Source organism: Colossoma macropomum, unplaced genomic scaffold (genome assembly GCF_904425465.1).
Source record: "Colossoma macropomum unplaced genomic scaffold, Colossoma_macropomum, whole genome shotgun sequence".
NCBI lineage: Eukaryota > Metazoa > Chordata > Actinopteri > Characiformes > Serrasalmidae > Colossoma > Colossoma macropomum.
The window spans coordinates 27884901-27907026 of NW_023494790.1; the positions used below are offsets into that span (position 1 = coordinate 27884901).

At 38.4% G+C, this 22126-nt stretch overlaps 2 protein-coding genes across 5 annotated transcripts in view; both read left to right on the top strand.

Moving 5' to 3' along the window:
- Window positions 1-1694: 1694 nt before the first annotated feature.
- Window positions 1695-12224, top strand: LOC118809516 (sulfotransferase 2B1-like). Of its 4 annotated transcripts, none has more exons than XR_005007371.1 (7): window positions 1697-1987; window positions 2334-2545; window positions 3200-3326; window positions 3726-3820; window positions 3979-4159; window positions 4273-4487; window positions 4526-4982. XR_005007371.1 is itself a non-coding variant. In XM_036572913.1 (6 exons), the coding sequence occupies exons 1-6, from the start codon at window positions 1849-1851 to the stop codon at window positions 12207-12209; spliced, it is 864 nt and encodes a 287-aa protein (XP_036428806.1). In that variant the 5' UTR covers window positions 1695-1848; the 3' UTR covers window positions 12210-12224. The 4 variants fall into 4 exon arrangements, 2 of the variants coding, with proteins under 2 accessions (XP_036428806.1, XP_036428805.1); XR_005007370.1 differs by having other exon boundaries at window positions 4273-4483; window positions 4530-4982; XM_036572913.1 differs by lacking the exons at window positions 4273-4487; window positions 4526-4982 and adding an exon at window positions 12100-12224 and having other exon boundaries at window positions 1695-1987.
- Window positions 12225-16051: 3827 nt separating this feature from the next.
- Window positions 16052-22126, top strand: part of wu:fj29h11 (protein NO VEIN) — a 75294-nt gene continuing 69219 nt past the window's right edge. The window contains exon 1 of the mRNA XM_036572910.1: window positions 16052-16595. Within this exon, the coding sequence (XP_036428803.1) occupies window positions 16478-16595 (118 nt within the window). The 5' untranslated portion in view covers window positions 16052-16477. The remainder of the gene's footprint in view (window positions 16596-22126) is intronic.

Sequence of the window (22126 nt, forward strand, 5' to 3'; positions counted from 1 at the left end):
ATATGCCCAGTGTTTATTCAGTTATTTAATAAAAAATAATGGGTTTGGATACAAAAAATGCTTGTCACGTCACTAATCCATACAACAAGAAGACGGTGGGAGATTTTGAGATTTGTCACATCTTTACTGTCTTAGTGTTGTGTAAACAGCTCCTCCAAGTGGTTAAGGGTGGAATGAGCGAACAAGCAAACAAACAAATAAACAAATGGCCATTACTCTGCATTTTACTTGTATGAGGTTTGTGTGGTTTTATGCACCAAACGCAGTTGTAATTCATTTGTACCAGGCCATTCCCCAACCTCTCTTTCTACCCTAGAACAATAAGCTGTTTTTGTTGCTGTGCCTTTGAGACTACTATATGTAAACAGGCTCTGCTCTGATTGACTATCCAAGTAGCATCAAGTCTCTTTGGTTTCAGTGAACTCCATCTCATTTCTGACCTTGGCATTCCAGTATCCCATCACCAGCAGTATGTCCTGTCAGCAGGTCTTATCAGTTTCAGCCTAAGCTTCAGCATAAAACTTTTTGATTTCTTCTTCATTTGCGTCCATAGTTGGGGCATAAACCTGTATGACTGTAATTCTGAATGGCTGGAAACAAAAGCGGATTTACTTCTGTTAATTATTCACAGCATTGTATCCAATAACGGTCTTGTTGACATCCTTACTAACAATGAAAGCCACTCAGTTTCTTCATTGTTGTTCATGACCTGAGTAACAGATGGGGTGCTTTTCTGAAAAGTGTCCTAATCTCTGATCGCTCACAACTTCAGTACCTAGACATCCAGAAGGCTTTAATCTAGCGGCATCATATGCACAAGCTGCACTTGGAGGAATCCTTATCTCTTCATTGAAATGATAAATGCCTTCCTTCCTGAGGGCCCCATCTTTTCAACAGTTATTCTGTTGTGCCTATCCATGTGCAGTTTGCAGCATAGTTTCCATATATGGACTATGGACTGGAGGCTATGGGCTCAGTACAAACTACTACAACAGCACTGATCACCGCAACACAGGTGAAAATTTTATTGTAATTAAGTTTTTTCTTTTTCCCTTAATTAAAGTAAAAAAAAAACAAAGTGGATGTCGTCAACAACATGACGCAAAACTGCCATTCTGTAAGATCAGTGGTGTATTTATCTTCTTATTTTTTAACTAGTTCTTCTTCCAATTTAGACTCACACCGAATAAATGGTGCTTTGACTTTGCATGATTCAAATGTGTCAAGTGGTTGCACATGTATTATATGTAGGGTTGCTACCCATCCAGGATTTCCCTGCATTGTTTACTTTCTTGGTTGCTTGTCCAGGAAAAAAATAATTCCATTCCTGGGCACAAAATGTCCAGGAATATAAGTTTTCAAATATTACATATGGCACAAGTGTTTGGGAAAGGTGCACTGCTGGTGACATATTTAGACACTAGGCAGCACTGCAGTGTGGTAAGTGAGAATGTTATGTTCTGCAGCTGAACTGGTATCTGTCTACCCTTGACTATAGAACGAACGGAACTACCTATGCATTGAATTTAGCAAAATCACGCCACTTGTTGAATGTCCAGTAAATTTACAGGACTGAGCTGGCAACCCTAACAACATACCTAACATCAATACAGTTCCTGCCATAAACTTAGAGACAGAGAATTTATTGATGTAACACGTTTTGTTGATATGCACTTGCCATTTTTTTAGTGTAAAACAGAGACAGAAGCGGAGGAGAGAGAGAGAAAAGGAGCGATAAAGCAGCGAGGGGAGGGGGAAAGAAACTGAACCAAACAGATCGAAGTTCAAAAAAGGTTGTTTATTATTAACCCTCCCTGCCTCTCAGTGTTCTTAGTGAGCTGTAGGAAAATGACAGAAGCGGAGTTATACGATGAATATAAAGGGGTTTACGTGCCTAAACACCTCCACCCTCCTGAGAGCCTGAAATACTATGAGGACTTCACTTTCCGGCCGGACGACGTGCTTATCGTGACCTACCCGAAGTCCGGTAAGATCAGCTCCAGCCACCAAAGAGATGTTTTTTTTTTCCCAACATTTTTGCATGTATATCAGTTATTAAGATCGCATTCAAAGAGGTGTGATATGGAATGCATCTAGAGAAACTGGGTCAGATCATGTAAACTTTTGACCACATGACTAGTAAGTTATGGGCTAATAGCACTGTAGCTGTCTCAGATGTGTTTCTGCATTTTATTCACTGCACTAGCAGCACGCCAGTTTTACCACTTACTGCAGCTGAGAAAGAAAGAAAACCTCTAATGTTCTTAAATAAATGTACTCCAACTGAACCACATTACTGGGTGAATCTAGCAACTATGTTTTTGTTGCTGTAGGTACGACATGGCTGCAGGAGATCATACCACTGATCTTAAGTGCCGGAGATCTCTGCTCAGTTCAGACTGTACCAAACTGGGACAGGGTACCCTGGCTGGAAGAGCATCGGGCAATTGTGCTGAATCTGGAGCAAAGACCCTCGCCTCGAGCCTTTGCCACCCACTTTCAACATTATATGATGAACGAGTCGTATTCCAAAGTGAAGCCAAAGGTGATTTTGTTTTTGAGTGGTCAGTTGACTGCAGACACCCCTCTCTCCTTGAGTTTAATAAGTGATTTTTGTATAATGTATTTTATGTAGTGCAGAACTACATCCCTTTACAACCCAGCAATGTTCTCTCACTACAGTACCTATCATGCATTACGCAAACACATCATATGATCACAGATGTGATATTCATCTTCCTGGCTGAAATGTTAACTATCTGGCTTTCTTTTGCATTAGCCAGCTATCAAGGGGAAAAAACATGCTTATGTATCTGCTTATTGTTTTTAAAGTTCCTCCAACCTTCAAGATACATCATGAATGGGGGGTTTTGTAGTCTTTACCAAAAATTTCACTCTAGAGACCACATTACCACTGTAAGAGATAAAGAGCAGATGGAGCGATGGTTATACGTTTCATTTTGGCCAACATGCCCTTTAAATTACACTCGATCTCGTGTCTTAAGCTTAAGCTGAGATCAGTAAGGTATTTGGGTTGTTGGGTGTGTGTTACACAGGCCTACCTGCCCTCTACTGACCAGGCTCCCTCCAAAAACTAATATTCAGAGCAGGATTCTGGACATGTACTCACGTTAGTCACATGGGCTTACAGCTCAAAAGGAAAGCAATTAACAATAATAACTCTTACATCATTTTCCAGGTCATTTACGTAATGCGAAACCCCAAGGATGTGTTCACATCTTCCTTCCACTACTATGGAATGGCTTCCTACATGGTGAATCCAGGCACTGCTGACGAGTTCCTGGAAAAGTTTCTAAATGGAAAAAGTACGTCTTCATGTCATATTCTCCTCACACGTTAAACTTGCTTTCTCAGGTCATGGTCTAAGCAATGTCTTCATCAACTCACAAAGGTCAAAGTGTAAAGTATAGGTCCTAATTCTATTTGTCTGTCATTTCACAACCCACACCTATCAAACAGTTTAATTATATGTAATAAATTGCATGCAATATCTCGGTTGCTTCAGATGAGATTACACTCCAGTGTGAACAAACAAACAGAGGAAACTCTGAAGGTCACAAAACCAAATTTAGCTATACTTGTAAAATGACAGATTTCATTCTGAGTATTGCTTCCTGCATTTATTCTTCACAGCAATGATAATACTACAACTACTTATGTATTTACCTTTGCCACATTAATATTAACATTTTTAATGTTCACAGTAATGTTTGGTTCATGGTTTGATCATGTGAAGGGATGGCTGAACGCTAAAGATCAAGAGCACATTTTCTATATTGCCTATGAAGAACTGATACAGGTTAGTTCATATTGCATATATGTGTATATATGTATCTAGTAATGCAGTTTTAAACTGTATTACTAACAGTTATTTTCATAACATGCTTGTTGGTCCTCTAAAGCATGAAGTTTCATCTCTGAGACTGTTTTATGTCATCATAACTTCATAAACTGCAGGATTTGAAAGGATCTGTCTCAAGAATTGGCCACTTTCTTGGAAAATCTCTGAGTCCAGAAGTGGTCGAGAAAATAGCCGAAAACTGCGTCTTCAAAAACATGAAGCAGAACAAGATGTCCAACTACTCTCTGGTTCCGGAAGAGTTCATGGACCAGAAGAAATCAGAGTTTCTCAGGAAAGGTAAACTTCCATATGGAATACAGTCAATAAAGTTAATTTCTTTCTCAGGACTCCTGCAGCTGCTGTGCTTTTGGTACAAACCTTTAACCACTTTCATGCTTTGTGTTTGTCAGGAGTTGTTGGAGACTGGAAGAACCTTTTCACAGAGGCCCAAACACAGAGATTCGATACTGTGTACAAAGACAAAATGAAGGATGTGAAGTTTAAATTTGCCTGGGATTAATGGAACTCACTATATCCATATAACAGTAGTGCCATTATGATGTTATAACTGCACAGGGTATAAAGTTTGATGGTGGCTGAGTACGCACACACACATACATTATATATATATATATATATATATATATATATATATATATTTATATATATATATATATATGTTGCATCATCAGGTTGTATATGATGTTTATGGTCATTTGGACTTTGTTGAGCTAAAACTAGAGAATGTGTCCTTGAACGTTGTTATCCATATTGTTCCATGCTGAGCAAGTTACTACTTATGTGATAACACTGAAGGATGTCAGAAGTTGAAGGACATGAGTTTCCTCTCTTGGCTTTCTTGGTTGGTATATGATTGTGTTTTGTTAAATATGGCAGTGAACATTGCAACAGTGATGTACAGCTTTCCCCACCATGTTTTTAAAACCATTAGGCCTAGATTGTACTGTACCATTTTTATTGTGTTTTACAAAACACAGAAGAGATCATATAGAGATTATATAGAGTTGTTGTGCTTTTAGCTATATTGTTGACATACAGACTCTCTGGCACTCTCGGCAGAAACGCTCTTCTTTTAATGGCATTAAAACACTGAATTTAATGTTTCTGTGCTTGTTGATCTTTTTTATTTTTTCAGTGTTGCCTATTTGAAGATTCTTGTAACAACAAAACAGAAGTTGAGGGTTAATTTTTTCCTCTCAGTTCAGGAACACAATAAAGCATCAAAAACATTTCCACTTCTCTCAGATAACTCACACATTTCAACCAGAGACGGGCAGATTTATCAATATTCCTCATGATTCTATTTGAGAATTGATTTTCACGTAGATATATCTTTGACTAATAATCAGAATATTCAGTTTTTAATTGATACTGATAATTTGGCTGCTTATTTAAGGTATTTAAATGCTTTTTTGGTGCTCGCATTTTCAGGTTAAGATTTCCCCCTTTTCCAGTTACCCTGCTAGCAACCTCTTCCATGTCATCTCAGGATCAACACAGCCAGCCCTGACTGCACTATTTTAAGATAGCTAATTTAGCTGTCCCTATTAAATATTGGAATATTCATGCCACACTATAAAAATAGGAAAACTTGTTTCGACATTTTATTTTTAAATCTGCCAGCAAAATCACCAGTAGAAAACTGTTAGATCACTTTTTTATGACTTAATTAATCATGGCCAGTTCCCAGACTAAAAAAAATTTACATGATTCATGAAAATTATAACTGACACGCCTCTCACCCAATTACAATCTCTAATTACATCTCTAAACATTCCTTTCACCAAGTGAAAGAACAGCTTCCCAAACTCACAAACCTTAAAACAAACCAGCAGTGAGAACAGCGGTGGCAGCAAATTAGCCTGGACTATTAGAGCAGGAAAGGATGGAAAGATGTTACTGAGGATCAGATAATGCCTGACACATACAATCCTGGTCATCTGGATGGTAGTTCTGTTTTAATTTCATTTCTGAAGTTGAAGAAGTTTTGCACTGAACTCTGTGGAAGACCAAACTCACAGCTCAGTGCCAAACTATTAACAGACGCTAAATGCTAAGGTCAGTTAGTAACAAGTTAGCTGCTAATTTAGCTGCTGACAATTAGCTTAAATCAGTCAGATTAAGCTGGACTATACATCGCCCACTTTTGTGATTAAAAACATTCGGTGTAACATGAATATTAATGTGCTTGTACAAATGTCGTTCTTTGTACTGTTTTATTGAAGTTTACTAAAAGGTCTTGTGCAACAGATCATGAGCCCTCCTCAGCTTCTAACATTGCTCTGATTAGCTCCATTAGGCTTAGTGTTAGCTCATCTGAAGGGGCAGCTTCTGTCACTAAAACCTCCTCTTTATCAGACCAGTGGAGAGCTGAGTTTCTGGTTTGATTCATGTAATCATGACTTTCAGAAATCATTTTTTGTTCACTTTAAAGTTTTAGTCAAGAGTTACTGATGCTACCAGGTAGACAGATTAGCCATTGCATTAAAAACTGGAGCAGCACTGCTGTGTCTGATTCACTCAGACCATCGCAACACTAACACACCAACACCACATCAGTGTTACTGCAGTGCTGAGAATGATCCACCATCCAAATAATACCTGCTCTGTGGTGGTCCTGTGGTGGTCCTGACCACTGAAGAACAGGATGAAGTAAGCTAACAAAGTTTGCTGAAAAACTTCAGTCTGTAATTGTAGAACTACAAAGTGCTCCTATATGGTAAGTGGAGCTGATAAAATGGACAATGAGTGTAAACACAAGGAGATGGTTTTAATGTTATGGCTGATCAGTGTAAATCATGAACATGTTTGCTTGCAGTGTCAACAAGAGACAGAAAGGCAGGAGTGAAGGGGAGAGCGAGAGAGAGAAAGAGCACTATATGAGTTCATGCAAAGTCTAAAGGTCGTGTATTGTTAACCCTCTTGTGTTCTTAGTGAGCTGTAGGAAAATGACAGAAGCGGAGTTATATGATGAATATAAAGGGGTTTACGTCCCTGAAATCCTCCACCCTCCTGAGAGCCTGAAATACTATGAGGACTTTACTTTCCAGCCGGACGACGTGCTTATTGTGACCCAAAGTCTGGTAAGATATCAGCTCCATCCTGATGTAGTCACGAATAGTCCTGGCTGAACAGCAAAGTTCTGGATCAAATGCTATTAACTTTTTCTACTACATGAATAGTAAGTTACTGAAAAGCACTGTAGTTGATTCAGATACTGACCATGATAAAGAAAGCAAAACATCTAAATTCCTGAACTAAATGTTACTGGGTGAATTAGCAGCTTGTTTTGGTTGCTGTAGGTATGACATGACTGCAGGAGATTGTACAAAATGGTCCTCAGCATGGGAGATCTCTTCTCAGTTCGGGCTGTACCGAACTGGAACAGGGTACCCTGGCTGGAAGAGCATCGAGCAATGGTGATGAATCTGGAGCAAAGACCCTCGCCTCGAGCCTTTGCCACCCACTTTCACCATTATATGATGAACGAGTCGTATTCCAAAGTGAAGCCAAAGGTGATTTTGTTATTGAGACACCCCTCTCTCTGAGCATACAGTCTCTCTCATACTGTGACTCCATTTAGCCATGCAACCTTAGCGGGCTTGTTCATTAAGAAAAAACTGAAAAGGCAAAATTGCAGCTTTAATGTCACCTTCACCTCAAAGCTTTTATTTTGTTTTAATAGTTGAGAATATAGTCTGTAATTTTGCTCAACTGACAGTGAACATTATGGTCAGTAATTGTGCTCAACTGTCTTATTGCAACACACACTAAAAGATATGCTTTTAAGAATGATGCCATTCATTTAAATTATAATTAAGTTACTAAAGCAATGACTAACTGCTTTTTCTCATCAAGCTCATGCTTATGTTGAGATTGGTACAGTAACTAGGTTGCGGGGTAGTGAGCAGACCGTGCTCAGGATTCTGTCTTGGGGGGGAAATTGATGCAAACTGTTTTCACAACATCTTTTTGTGAGATATTTTTTTCACAAGCATTGCTTAGCAGGGGTTATTTACCTTCATATGCCCAATCTGTATGAATATAACTTATTTTTATATCTTATAACCTTTTTATTGATTCAGCCTTTTTCAAATTTATGACTATCTAGTTCTTAGTGTAGTCAAACTTGAGAAGAAAAGAAAAACACACTTCAAGCCCTTTATTACATAAAGCTGTCAAAAAGTATGTCTAAAAGGCTCTGTTTCTTAGTTAATTAATTAAAGTATATATTTAGATATATTTAGTGAAGAAAAAATTTTACTTGTCAGCAGGCATGTTTGGTAGGTCCCATTTGAAGTAAAATCAAATTCCAATTTAGTTTGCCTGACAAATTGGTACAGTTCCAGACATATTTTGATTGCTGTGCAAACACACCTGTATTTTCATATGATGCGATAGGCTACTCCGAACATTACCCATCACGTTCTCAGAAGCCTTAAGTTACGGTCACACTGAATTTGCCATTGCCCTTTAATCGTACAAACACACAAAAAGGAATTCACTAGCATAGTGGTTTTTTTTGCTTCACACTGAGTTCATCTAGGTAAACATTGTCTGTGCAAATTGAACGTGGAATCTTTGTTCTGAAAAAAGAAAAAAATAATGGAGAAACTGCTCATCAGTTTAGGGTGGTATGTATCCTGAAGAAGCCCATGCCAGACAGCTCTGACATCAGGAGCTACCAACCGGTATCTCTCCTTTCTTTCCTCTGAAAAATCTTGAATACTCACAGTCTAAAATTGCTTGCCTCTCTTTCACACTCAGAGCCAGCTCCAGAGTCAAAACCAGTCTGGCTTTAAACCAGCTCATTCTACAAAAACTGCCCTCGTAGAAGTGACAGAGAAGCTCAGCATAGCAAGATCAGCCAAAGTATTAACAGTATCTCTCTACACTCTCAAATGGCTTCTCCTACTATTGCTATGATGAGGACACACAACAAATCCTTTCTTTTTCACCTTCTGAAACCTAAGTTTCCAGTTTCATTTAATTTCATTTGCATTTCAACACATCTGGCTTACATCATTTCATGGGTTTGGCCCATTGCCTGAAGTTGAATCCCAGCAAGACCAAGCTGCTACACATCCCTGGAGCTACACGTCCTCACCATGATCTCATTTGAGAACTCCTTGGCCTGTATGTCTGAAGATGCACAACACCTTAATGCAATTCTGGATGACCAGTTAGAGGATAAACCTGCATGACCAAGTTAGCATTCTCAGTTCATGTTGCTAACTTGGTCATGCAGGTCATTCAGCTGATCCATAATTCAGCAGCATGGCTTGACTTCCCATAGCTGTCTGCATCAGATTTAAAACCTTGAGGCTTGCCTACAAAACCAAAAATGAACCTTCTTACCTGATTGCAGTGGTCAAAACTCAATCCATACCTCAAGCGCTTCAGGTTTCAAATATGGCTCAGCTTGATCTGCCATCCTTCAAGACAGCCTAGAAGACAAGTATCAAGACTGTTCTGGCATCCAACATATTTGTTGGTTTATGCTGAAGTGCAAAATACAAGGGGTCCTAGTGGGGTCTAGGACTTCCTAATTGACTTGGACCCCCTGAATGTTTCTAAATCAAAATTCTGGGAGGTTCAGGTACTTATGCTGGCTGTTAAGGGAAAATAGTTGCTCAAATACAAATTCAAGGAAAGCTCATTGTTTAGCCTGCAGAACATATAACATCAGAATATGTGTGTTTGAAAATATAGAGGTAAGGAAATTACTCTGATTTTCTTGTTAAGGACATATAATTCAGGCAGTGGGGAGCATAAATCCATTCCCCTTGAAAATTTTAATGAAGGAACATAGTATCCTGGGAATACAGGAGTCTTTAAAAACTTACAAAGAGGGAACACATGGCCTGGGGAACACAGAGACCTGAAAACATAACAGGACTGTTACTCAGAAATTTCTGTGAGAAAATTAAGAGCCTGGGGAACATAAGAGTGATGGCCATTGATCAGTAAAAATCGCAGAGATTTTGCGCAATAGACAATGAGCTAACGTCTTTATAAACCTTCAAATCTGAATAAATATGCTTTTTATAGGCTCTGTGTGCAGTAGTTTAAACCTGTAACTGAATTAGGCAGCATCTTCACCCCCTTTAAGGCAGATTCTTCCCTATTGTCATAGGATTTTGTGTACTTTGGGTAAATATTTTTATATTGACTTACAATCTTTTTTTTTTTGATTGTCAGCAACATGAAGCCGAGGCTAATGCTAAATGAGAAATGCATGTTGCACTAATAAGAAAGATGAAGTGAATCTAATATTGAACACTGTTGAAAACTTTGAAAAGAAGATCACCTCCCCTCAAGTCAAATTTAGTCTCTCTTATGAGAAGTCTGGAACCCCACAGCCACAAGTCTAGACAGGCCTACCATTCCTCTACTGACCAGACTACCTCTGATACAGAATGTCTGGAGTACGATTCTAGATATTTAGTCATAATATTCTAGCAGGCGCATTAGGCCTACAGCTTAAATGGAAAATGACCAGTGACAATACTTTTTAAATTATTTTCCAGGTCATTTACGTAATGCGAAACCCCTAGGATGTGTTCACATCTTCCTTCCACTACTATGGAATGGCTTCCTACATGGTGAATCCCGGCACTGCTGACAAGTTTATAGAAAAGTTTCTAAATGGCAAAAGTAAGGCTTCATGTTACTTTCTATACCTCTAATTTTGCTTCATGTAGGTGTGTAAAGAGTACTGAAAATCCCTACTCAAGTACAAGTACGGTTACTGTAGTGATAATTTACTCAAGAACAAGTAAAAGTATTAGTAAATAAAATTGCTCAAGTAAGAGTAAATGAGTAATTCATTAAAAAACAACTTAAGTACTGAGTTACGTATTTCCGCTGTCACAACCTGAACATTCTTCTGAGCTGACTTGGCCACATCACTGGAAAAAATCTGTACAGAAAAACACTAAAGCTAAAGTTCTCAGAGCTGAGACTGATCACAATCCGCTCTGCTAGTGTACATCTACACACCTTTCTGTGAGCTGTGTAAGGAACAAGGTTTACATTTAACTGCATGCATTTCATGGTTAGATGATTATATAAGATGTTGTAGTTTATCTGTTTCCAATAAAGTATTTCAGAATCCCTGAAAGGCTGTGCAGAGATCGGTGAATCTTTTAAATGTAACCGTGCTTCGTTCGTATTGGTTTCTGAACTGATACCCTCATAATTTATGTTTACTCTGTAACGTTATGAAAATTAAAGTAGCAAAGTAAAAGTATTTCAATAAAAATTAACTCAAGTAAGAGTAAAAGTACTATAATTTACTCCAAAAAATACTCCAAAAAGTACCATTACAGGGAAAACTGTACTCAAACTGTACTCAATTACATTAGAGTAAATGTAATTCGTTGCTTACACCTCTGGCTTCATGGTATATAAAAAAAATTCTTATAAAACATTAAAAGTTTAAGTACAAAATATCAGCTCTAATTAAACTGTTGTGTGATAATCCACACCAGTCACTTTAATTATATGTAATGAATTATTTAAGTGATACATAATATAAAACATTATTTACTGTACAATGACAGTAAAACTTGTCTTTAAACAGATTTTATAGAATATATTTCTTCTTGCATTCATTTTTCATGGCAACAGTGTTACTACCATAACTTATATACCAGCATTTACCTTTGCCCACAGTAATATTAACATTTTCAACGTTCACAGTAATGTTTGGTTCATGGTTTGATCATGTGAAGGGATGGCTGAACGCTAAAGATCAAGAGCACATTTTCTATGTTGCTTATGAGGAACTGATACAGGTGAGTTCTGTATATGCATATATGAGTACATGCATACTCGATAATAAAACAATTTGGAACTGTACTGTCCACATCAGATTTCCATAACAGTATGATTTACTGCATGTAGACATGCATATAAGTATTTTTTGGCTCCATACTTCCTCTTTTGACTGAAAAAGATTTTGAAAAAGTACTCAAGTTTTTACTTACATACAATTTCTCAGTGCTTTTTACACAAGCAGAAGCAGAACAAGATGTCCAACTACTCTCTGGTTCCGGAAGAGTTCATGAACCAGAAGAAATCAGAGTTTCTCAGGAAAAGTAAACTTCCATGCGGAATACAGTAAATAAAGTTCATTTCTTTCTCTGGACTCCTGCAGCTGCTGAGCTTCTGGCACAAACAAGTTACTGTCATTGCTTTGTGTTGTTTGTCAGGAGTTGTTGGAGACTGGAAGAACCTGTTCACGGAGGCCCAAACAGAGAGATTCGATGCTGTGTACAAAAACAAAATGAAAGATGTAAGGTTTAAATTTGTCTGGGATTAATGGAACTCACTACACCCATAAAGCAGAAAATTCAAGTGCTTTGGAAAAGTCAGAGACCACCCTTTATTTAATTTACTCCATTTCCTGTCCAAATAATTGTTTATTAGACATACTGATAAAATCGTTCATAATTTAAATGTGTCAAGTGGTTGTACTTAAATATTTTACATCAACACATTTGCTTTCCTTAAATGTACTTATCCCTTTTTTAACTTTACCACTTGACACATTTGGATCAAATTCAAATTCATCTTTGAGAGACAGTCACCCCAGAGTCCTCACCTCAACATCACTCAATGTGTTTGAAATCACTTGGATCATGTGAAGCAAGAAATCCAACCAACGTCTAAGACTGAAAAATATCCCTGCATATTTTTTCTTCTTTTTTTTAAGGTCTTTTTTTTGCATTATTAAAAATAGAAAAATTAGAAATCTGTTCTTCTAACAAGCTCACAAGACATTAGCTACATTATTGAAAACAATAAGTTCTTTTTACTTTTTATTTTTATTCATGTTCATTTGCACTTATTCTAATGTTTTGGTGTTTTTGCAAGCAACAACACACTCACTGCAGATATAAATGGTTTTAAATGATCTGCCGAGGTGCCTACGATTTTCGCACAGTACTGTATATTAAAGTACCAACCAAGGTATTTAGAAATCACTGTCTGCATCTTAAAAACCGCATCTTCTCTCTTATGTTTATGTTGCATCATCAGATTGTATATGCTGTTCCTATGATGTGCTGATCATAGCACCTATTTTTTTATGGTCATTTGGACTTGAACTAAAATCACAAAGTGTGTCCCAGCCATTCCATGTTGAGCAAGTTACTACTTATGTGATAGCACTTAAATACAGGTTGGAGGACCCAAGTTTCCTCTCTTTCTGTCTTGGTTGGTATATGACTGTTTTTTGCACCATGTTTGTAGATTTAAATCCATTAGGCCAACATTATTGTACCAATTTAATTGTGTTTTACCAAAGATGGATATGTATGTAATGGCAAAAAACACCCTGAACTGAATAGTTTCTGTGTCTGTTGACCTTTTTTATTTTCTCAGTGTAGCCTGTTTGAAGGCTCCTGTAACAACAAAACATTGGCAGTAAAGTTCAGATGTTAAGGGTTAATTGTTTTCCTCTCAGTTCAGGAACACAAAAAAGCATTAAAAACATCTCCACTTCTCTCAGATAACTTGCACATTTCTACCAGTGATGGGCAGATTGATACTGAAATATCAATGTTCCTTATGATTCCTTATGAGAATCGATCCTCGCATAAAATATCCTTGTCTAATAATGTGAATATTATTTTTCCCATACACAAAAACTACAAGCCCATTTCCAAAAAAGTTGGGATGCTGTGCAAAATGTAAATAAAAACAAAATGCAATGATGTGCAAATAATTTAAACCCTATATTTCATTGAAACTAGCACAAAGACAACATATCAAAAGTTAAAACTGAGACATTTCATTGTTTTTTGAAAAATATTTGCCCATTTTGAATTTGATGCCAACAACACATCCCTAAAAAGCTGGGACAGGGGCAACAAAAGCCTGGTAAAGTTGTGTTATGCTAAAAAAAAAAAACAAAACTGGTGGTTAATTGGCAACAGGTCAGTAACATGATTGGGTATAAAAAAAGTATCTCAGAGAGTCTTTCAGAAGTAAAGATGGGGAGGTGTTCTCCACTCTGTGAAAGACTGCACAATCAAATAGTGCAACAATTCAACAATAACATTTCTCAACGTAAAATAGCAAAGAACTTATGCTTTTCATCATCTACAGTACATAGTAACATTAAAAGATTCAGAGAATCTGGAGAAATATCTGTATGCAAGGGACAAGGCCAAAAATCAGTATGTCATGTCATATCATGCCTTTCAACCTTCCATGAAGCTGAAGTCAGCTTCTTTTTCGCCGGCTGCTTATTCGAATTTCCCCATTCCACCTTAAATGGCGCAGCAGTTCAGAACGTGACTGCTGTACCACATAAGGTGGAACGGGAAAAGTCAATTAAAATGATTAGTTTATCAGGGGGTGATAACCTGCTTAAGGAGACTGTCAGTCTAATGACGTGAATTCAGTGCGCAGTAGCTTTAGCTCACAAGTAGCAAAATTCATATTTCAACTCTTTAACAACCTCATAATTCAGAGGATCCAGTGGTATTCGAGAGACGAATGTTCAAAGGACAAACCGTATCGGGTTGCCGAACATTTTTATTTAACACAGGGGGGTGATAGAGGCGATTTTTCGAAAACCCTATTCATTCTGGCCATAGAGGAAGCTTAGACCCGGAGTTCCTAATATGGGCATAAGAGCATGGCGCTGACTACAAAATGACGACACGACTACAGTGGTCTATAAGGAGTGTTTCAGCATGGAATGTTTCTGAATGAGGCACGATACAGGACAGTCAACCAGAACAGGGCTCATTTACGCATGCCAGTCTTACAGTCATGTAAGAATTAATGATGATTTTGGTCCTTAAGGAAAAAACTAAAATGCAAAATTTACATAAAAATAAAATGTAAGAGATGGGCTCTTTATATGATTTTTGCCCATTTTTATACATTTGTAAACGTATTTGGTAAGTACACTTTACATGTATTTGTTTCCACGTGGGTTTTATGAAATTCATTGTTTATTTGATGCAGATAATTTGGCAGTTTACTTAATGCAAAGGCCTTTTGGATGTGCACATTTACAGGTTTTCTCTGAAGAGTTCCCTTGGTTATATGAACAAGACAATTTTGAAATATTTGTGAAACTATAGGTATTGGGATTGAGATTTAGTTGTATACAAAAGTTTGAATACCCTGGACGAAACACATACTTTGCTGATTTTCTAAGTGAAAATAAGTGAACAATTCCTCAGAGAACAGACTTAAATGTCTACAGATTTTAGTGCACAATTTGTATTTATCTGCTGAGTTTGACATTCTGAAAAAAAAACATAAAATATAAAATGTGCCATAACTTTTGCACAGACCACATTTTACACGTTTTCGTTTTTCAACTTGTTAAATAAACTATAATTGTGTATTAAAATGTGCTGAAGTGTGTTCTCTGTAGCAGATATGTTAACTTGCTGTTACTTGAAATCGCACTGAAAAGACATTAACAGAGAACTTGTAGAAAGGAGAATTAACACTCTGCAGTGTCTTCCGGGTTTCTCAAACGCTAGAGGGCGCTCCCGAGCGCGTCCAAAATGAATGGGTTAATATTGAGCATTTGAGCAAAATCATAGTTTATAAATACTTAAACATTTTTAATGTAAAAGAAGGCAATCATTTCCTGAACACTGAATAGCACATTTGAACACCGCTGTTATATTTTAAGAGCTTTTAAACTCGAGTTATAGGAGTTTAAAACGGCACCTCATGTATGTCCATGACGTCAGTAAGCGCGAACAGCCAATGAGCTGCTCCGTTTGCCAATCAATCATCACGCTCTAGCAGTAATGCCCGCCTCCTGCTGCCCAAAACCCGTTTGCTGTAAAAGGAAATATTTAGGTAAGATTTCTTTGTTTTTTAGTGACATACATCCTTCTACCCTTCTAAAGAAAGGTCCTGGGCGAGTGGTTAGAAACTATTTTAACTTTTCGTTTTTAGCCGTTGGGCACCATTTAAGTTACTCCCATTCGTTGATTCTCCCTCGCGGGCGCCCTCTCTTGTGGTTTTTGATATAACGGGGGGAATATTAAGCGGCCAGGCTCCTCGTAAACCGGCTCTGGGGTTAATTTCTGTTCCCATTTCTTCACTTCCTGCGTTATCCCGTCTCCAACACATTAGGGGGCGACACTGAGTGTCCGTTACAAGATGTGCGCCGTTTCCTTCGAAACCGGTCTAACGATGTGAAGAAGTGCGGCACGGAAACAGAACAATAATAAAGAGCTTCAGCGGAGAAGTGGGGACTCTGGGGTGATTTCACGTTACAATGAAAGAAAAATAACAGTAACTTTGAGCCCTACGGCGTTAAATCTCTCCCCACGCATTAATATACACGGGCGAAACAGTGCTAAAACAAGCGAGCCGGTGTTTATGAACAGAATTATAACCCTTAACTGGCTGCCTGGAGCCACTGTGTCTACATTTCTGCCCTACATGAATACGCTTCTACACGGCAGAGAGAAAAGCACCACCACATACGCACACAGCAGTAAGGACTTTCACTGAGACTCCTGCAGGTCCTACAGAGAGCGAGTGTTGAGCTCAGAGAGAGAGAGAGAGAGCGAAAGAGCTGTGGGGTAAAAGGAGAAAATCATGGTACACGGGAAAGATGAGTGCAGACAGCATGGCAGACCAGCACAGATGTCCATACCCAAACGGCTGACTTGTTCTTCAGCTCAGAGGGGGCTTTCAAACCGTGCAACAGCATCAGGTACAACATTACTCTGTCCCATTCCTAGATTACCTACCCCCTTCCTTGTACAAGGCTGAAGTCGGGTTCCTATTCGCCAGCATCTTTCAATATTCAGTTCCACCTTAAACAGGGCAGCAGTTCCATGCTGGCGCCGGTACAGTGAGCACCATTTAAGGTGGAACGAAAAGTTCGAATAAGCAGCTAAGCTTCGTCTTCCGTGTCCTGCTTTTTTTGTTAAATTACCTTATTATTCAGTTGTTAAACGTAAGACCTATTGCGAATTATTCTGCAGTGCTTGCCTTAATACGGGCCAGTAGAGTTTAAAGGGGAATTCTACCGATTTTTCCAATTTGTGCATAATCAAATCATTAAAATGTAAACGCAGTAATTCAGTGTAGTCTGGTGTGAAATGCATTCTAGAAAACTTACCAAGTCAGAACTGTTCAGAGCGGTGGTGACCAAGATGAAAGGAACCAGATGTCTGAAACCTTTAACTGTTCTTAAAGCTATCTCAAAGAAAGTTATTACATGACATGGTTGTGAAGATGTGTTATGTCTGAGATATTGTTTTACAATGGTTTTGAGTTTTGGCCTAAAGGTTTTGCTAAAAATATTGTCGCATGAGCAGAAGAAGAAACACAGGAGTGGCCATGATCTGCTGCAAGTAGTGCTCTTTATTGAACACACAGCAAGACAGGCTTGTCACAACACTGAACTTCAGGGGGAGGTCACCACTAGCCACACACTTCACCCCTATGTTGACTCCAACAACATTAAACACACAAATAGTGCCTTTGTTGGAGGGCACGCGCATACCATGAGCCTGTGTGTGTGGGCATCTGCCTAGCCACACCTGCAGAGTTTCTTAGTGCAGATCTCTATAACTGAGGGGAGCTTATCCTGCTTGCAGCTTTACCAACAAGTCAATTCGCTTTTTTTTGTGATTTTTTTCCATAAAGAGAGGCCATATTGAGCATTACAAGCTTTCCCATTCATTTGTTACCCAGTGACCTGTTTCATCCTTTATAATATTTCTGGTACAGAGCAGCACAGTGTAGTTACAAATCTGAACCCAGAACTATGCATACCATGGTCGAGTACCAGTTAATGTTTCCCATTGCAAACAGAACCATTAAAGTATGTAGACATCTGTTAACTTTTAAAGGCATGGTTTCTAACATGAAATCTAGCATTAACAGTTAACACAAACAACAGTAGCAACAATAGAGGAGCTCATTCTGTGATGCTTGTTTGATCCTTCAGTGGTGTGCACCATAACTGGCTCACAGGCTGTGTTGGAAATAGCATATACTGTATATTGCATATTGCACCAGTATATACTTTATTCTGCATGCTAGTCTTCATAGTAGCATAAAGTATGTTATCCAGTATGCGACAAAGTGAGCTGTACTACAGGACAGAGGCACAACTAGACTGCCAGCAGCAGGGGCTGATCCAATCAGACCCATCTCAAGACCCGCCCTATTTTTCCTAGCCCTCCATTCACTACTTAGTAACCGTTGCTAGGTGCTTTACAGCAACATATGTGGATATATTTTAGTAAAGAGTTGTGCCTGCTGAATTTTGAAAGACGCTGTTTCTACTCATTTCCAAAAGCCACAAATAAACTGAAACAATGTCAGTTTTGAGTCAATCTGTGTGGTAAACCTGTTTGGTTTCCAGAGACAGCTCTGTGTTCCTATGTTTGCTAATAGGTTAGTCATCATACATTCGTAGTTGGTTATATGAGTTAGTTTGACTGTATAAAAAGCAGTGAAGCCTGAAAAGCCAATGCTGTGAGGACTGTTTGGCTCAGACTAACTTTAGTAAGTTACTGTTATTTACTAACTATGTTATCTATGCTGTTAACTTTATTAAATAAATGAAGTAAGCAAACCCACTTTAAAACCAGCAGAGAAGACTAAGGGGGCTTAATGAGTGCAACAACAAGACAAATTATCTCTGTTCATTTCATTCATGTATCCATAAAAGGGTGAATCGCAAGCTATTCAAATTTTCAGAGCAAACCAGGCTGTTACATCAGTGGTTACGTTCTCTTGGAATTACTGTGTTGTGTTTGCAGATGCAGTATATCATGAATATTTGGCCATGCCAGTACATCCTTTGTTGTCCTAGTATCGTTAGCGTACTCGGGAAGTTCATTGGTCACATGCTGCGTACTACTTACTACTTTTAGGCACAATCAGTATGCGAACAGGTGTATAGACTACTAGACTATTTTGAACACAGCCACAGACATGTAACTGTATCATACTGCACTGTCTGAATGAAAAATGGCATTTAAGTCAGGCTGTCAATCTTCTGGAGCCGCACTAAAAAAAATGAAACATTTCATCACGTGTACATTGTTGCAGGGCTACAAACTGGAAATGCACAGTATTTTTCTAGGAACAAAAATATGAAGTCTTTTGAAACAGTGATGTTATTAAGCCCATTATTATTATTTATATATTGTCTCCAAACTCCCAGATGTTTTTGGATCAGCATCTCATCTTACGTGATTTCATTCAGTTTAACATTTGGCAGGATTTATATAGTATGTGGTTTTATAGGCTTTAGAGTAATTCAGTAATCATGACCTGTAAATAGACAATAACTGAATGTCCTCTGTGCTTTTCTAGATACTCACATGATTTTGTTTGTGTCACATGTAATGATGTGTGAAACCACCTAGGCAGCTATGAATTTGAAATAGCTAACACTGTTGTGCATTTGATCATAACAGCCTCCTTATTGCCAAGTCTATTAGCTTTCTAAACTTACTATTATATTGGATTAAGTCTGCTTACAGCTACAGTGAATGGAACAGTATTAACTGTTTAACAGTGAAACTTTCATGCAACTTGTTGCTTGAAACCTACATGAGCTGCATGATGTTAAGCGTCCCGCAGCTCATTAGAAACTCTAACGCTAACAGTGCTTGTGCCACCGTTTGTTCTTCTTTAGCTAGTCCGCTGTTATCGTGATTAATGCAGATAAGCTAGATTCGTTTTCTCATCTCTTCACGCCCCCAAATTTTACTAAAATTAAAATTATTAGATGGGAAGAATGAGACCCGGTTCCTGCTTTTAGGACAGGTTGAGCGAGGCTGTACGTTAAGGTTAACGGCTACTTAAACATGAATTTCCAAAAGCTTAATATTAATACAACAGATAACAAAATCAAATATATAGCTGTATGTATAGGGTAAAAGAACGGCAGTGACAGCTAAAAATGCCGCAAATAACGTTATATAGCTAAATAATACTTCGCAGATCAAGAATGTGTTGCGTGCAGCTTTAATTGTTTTTGAACTGCTCACGGTAACGGTAAGCTCAGCTCACATCATGTGGCTGGTTGCCTGATGGTTTCACAGTGTAAAGTGAGCCTTGAGCCCTATTCGGACGAACTAGTTTTACTTCGGGAGGTGGGGTAATACACGACGTATGTAATGTTTACTGTTGAAAATACCTCAAAACATAAAATTTAGCCGTTAGTCAGTTTACCCTAACCATCTGTCAAACCCGCTGTCTTAAGTGAGCATCGCCTGAATTCACAGGCAACCTCGCTGCATAAAATCAGACTGTTCTTCTGCTGAGTTGTGCACGTGAGGCAGGGCTGTGACGTTACATGGCAGCTCATAGCCTCAGAGAGCACAAGTAAACACTTCTTCGAGTGATTATAAATTTAACCAGCCCCGGTTCCACAGGATAAAATAGAGTTTTTAACTCGCGCGGGATTAACCTGGGTTTTTTTCCAATTCACTTCACTTTTTACGGCGCTGCCCGTTACACCAGATTTACGCATCTTTTACGATGTCGTATTAGCAGATTAGTTTGGGATATTTAATGCTGAAAGAACTATAAGTAGTCTCATTCGCTTTGCTAGTTTAATACTGGCAGTATTTCATCTCTTTCTGTGGGTCAAAACAGACGAGAGGAGTATGGACAAAAACCTAATCTTACTAACCTAGCTAGATATCGTTTTTGGTTCAGGGCAGGTCTGTGGCTTAATCTCAAATGGCTCCGTGCTTCCCGTATAGTACGCTGCAAAGGTCATGAAAATATGGCTTCTGCACCTAAAGAGTGCACTTAATATAGAATAGGATGTTGTGCAGCTATGACTGAATATAAATGGATTTTTGGACATTTAACGCGCTGTTTCTGTGTAGAAGCTATCATATAATGGGCTACATAGTGCACACTACATAGGGAATAGGAAGCCATTTGAGACTGAGCCTGTAATTTGCCCAGGTTTTGTTCATGCTACAGGCTAAGAATGCTCTCTTACATGAAGCAAAACCGCTCGGGTAGATAACCACACCTTAAGACTTACTGGATAAACATGTAGGATAGCGTGCCAACCGAGCAGAGAGCAGTGCAAAATACCCAGGTGATTACTACTGAAGATCTTGTTACGGATCAGTTGCCATTTTCAGCTGCTGTATAATTCTTGCATATATACTGTACAGATTAGGTAGAGGTGATAAAACTAATGTTCTCTACGCATATGTGACAGTGGTGCGCATGTGCAATGCAAATCAGGCAGGGGCTGCAGATCGACCGTCGCAAATGACTGTCACGGTGCATTTGGAATGGACTAAAATCACTGAGAAATGCTGGTAAAAAAAATTAATTACCCCACCTCGTTGTTAAACTTACCATGTCTGAGGATTAACCGGCCACACCAATGGGGAATTTCACAGATTTTTCAAGATTTCTTCATAATCCGGTCACTGAGATGTAAACCAAGTCATTCAGCATGGTTTAATGTGAAGTGGTACACTGTAAAGAAACTTATCAACTCAGATTTTCTTTACAGTGGTGGTGATAGGAACAAGAAGAGCAATGTCCACACTTTGCTCACAAATATAGCCATTTTATTTACTATCCAAAACCACCAGTGAACATACATAGTTTTTATAGGTATATTTATATTGTTGATGATGGTAAACTCTGGTAAATCTGCGTAATTGGTAAAAAAGTGATAAATCTGCAGAAAGCCCCGTTTGGGGACTATTTGCTTTAGTATGACCTGTTTGTATCTCTCCATCCATGAATGGGTTTAAAAATGAGGTCCAAGGCCAAAATCAGGGCCAAGGCACAAATCTATCATAAATCACTGTCCCAGACATCAGGAAGCGTATTCATAACTTTCTGATATGAAATGCATAACTTCATAACTTTCTATGATGTAGCTTTTAGAGGCATTCAACTCTTTAGGTGTCCGGTTCCTATCACTACTGCTCTGAATAATTCTGACTTAGTCAGTTTCTCTAAAACAGAGCATTCAGCGTTAAACGTGAATGACTTTGTTCATTACTTAGACATTTAATCATGCAGTAATTTAAAAAAAATTGGTGAACTTCCCCTTTAAGTATCGTATTTCAGGAAGTGGAAGCATTATCTCAGGCTCCAGCTGGTCACTAAACAGCCTGTGCTCCTGCTGAGGGTATGGGTCATGTGACTTTCCCGGCAGTGGCAGTCTGGGTTTAATCAGCTGAGCAGGAAAGTGAAACCTAAAGTCGCTACAACTGCCTGTCTTAAACC

Bases quoted from the DNA above. Each gene is read 5' to 3' on its own strand.
- LOC118809516 (XM_036572913.1), top strand. From the start codon at position 1,849: ATGACAGAAGCGGAGTTATACGATGAATATAAAGGGGTTTACGTGCCT. The intron at 1,988-2,333 runs GTAAGATCAGCT...TTGTTGCTGTAG, and splicing joins CGTGACCTACCCGAAGTCCG to GTACGACATGGCTGCAGGAG. The intron at 2,546-3,199 runs GTGATTTTGTTT...ATCATTTTCCAG, and splicing joins ATTCCAAAGTGAAGCCAAAG to GTCATTTACGTAATGCGAAA.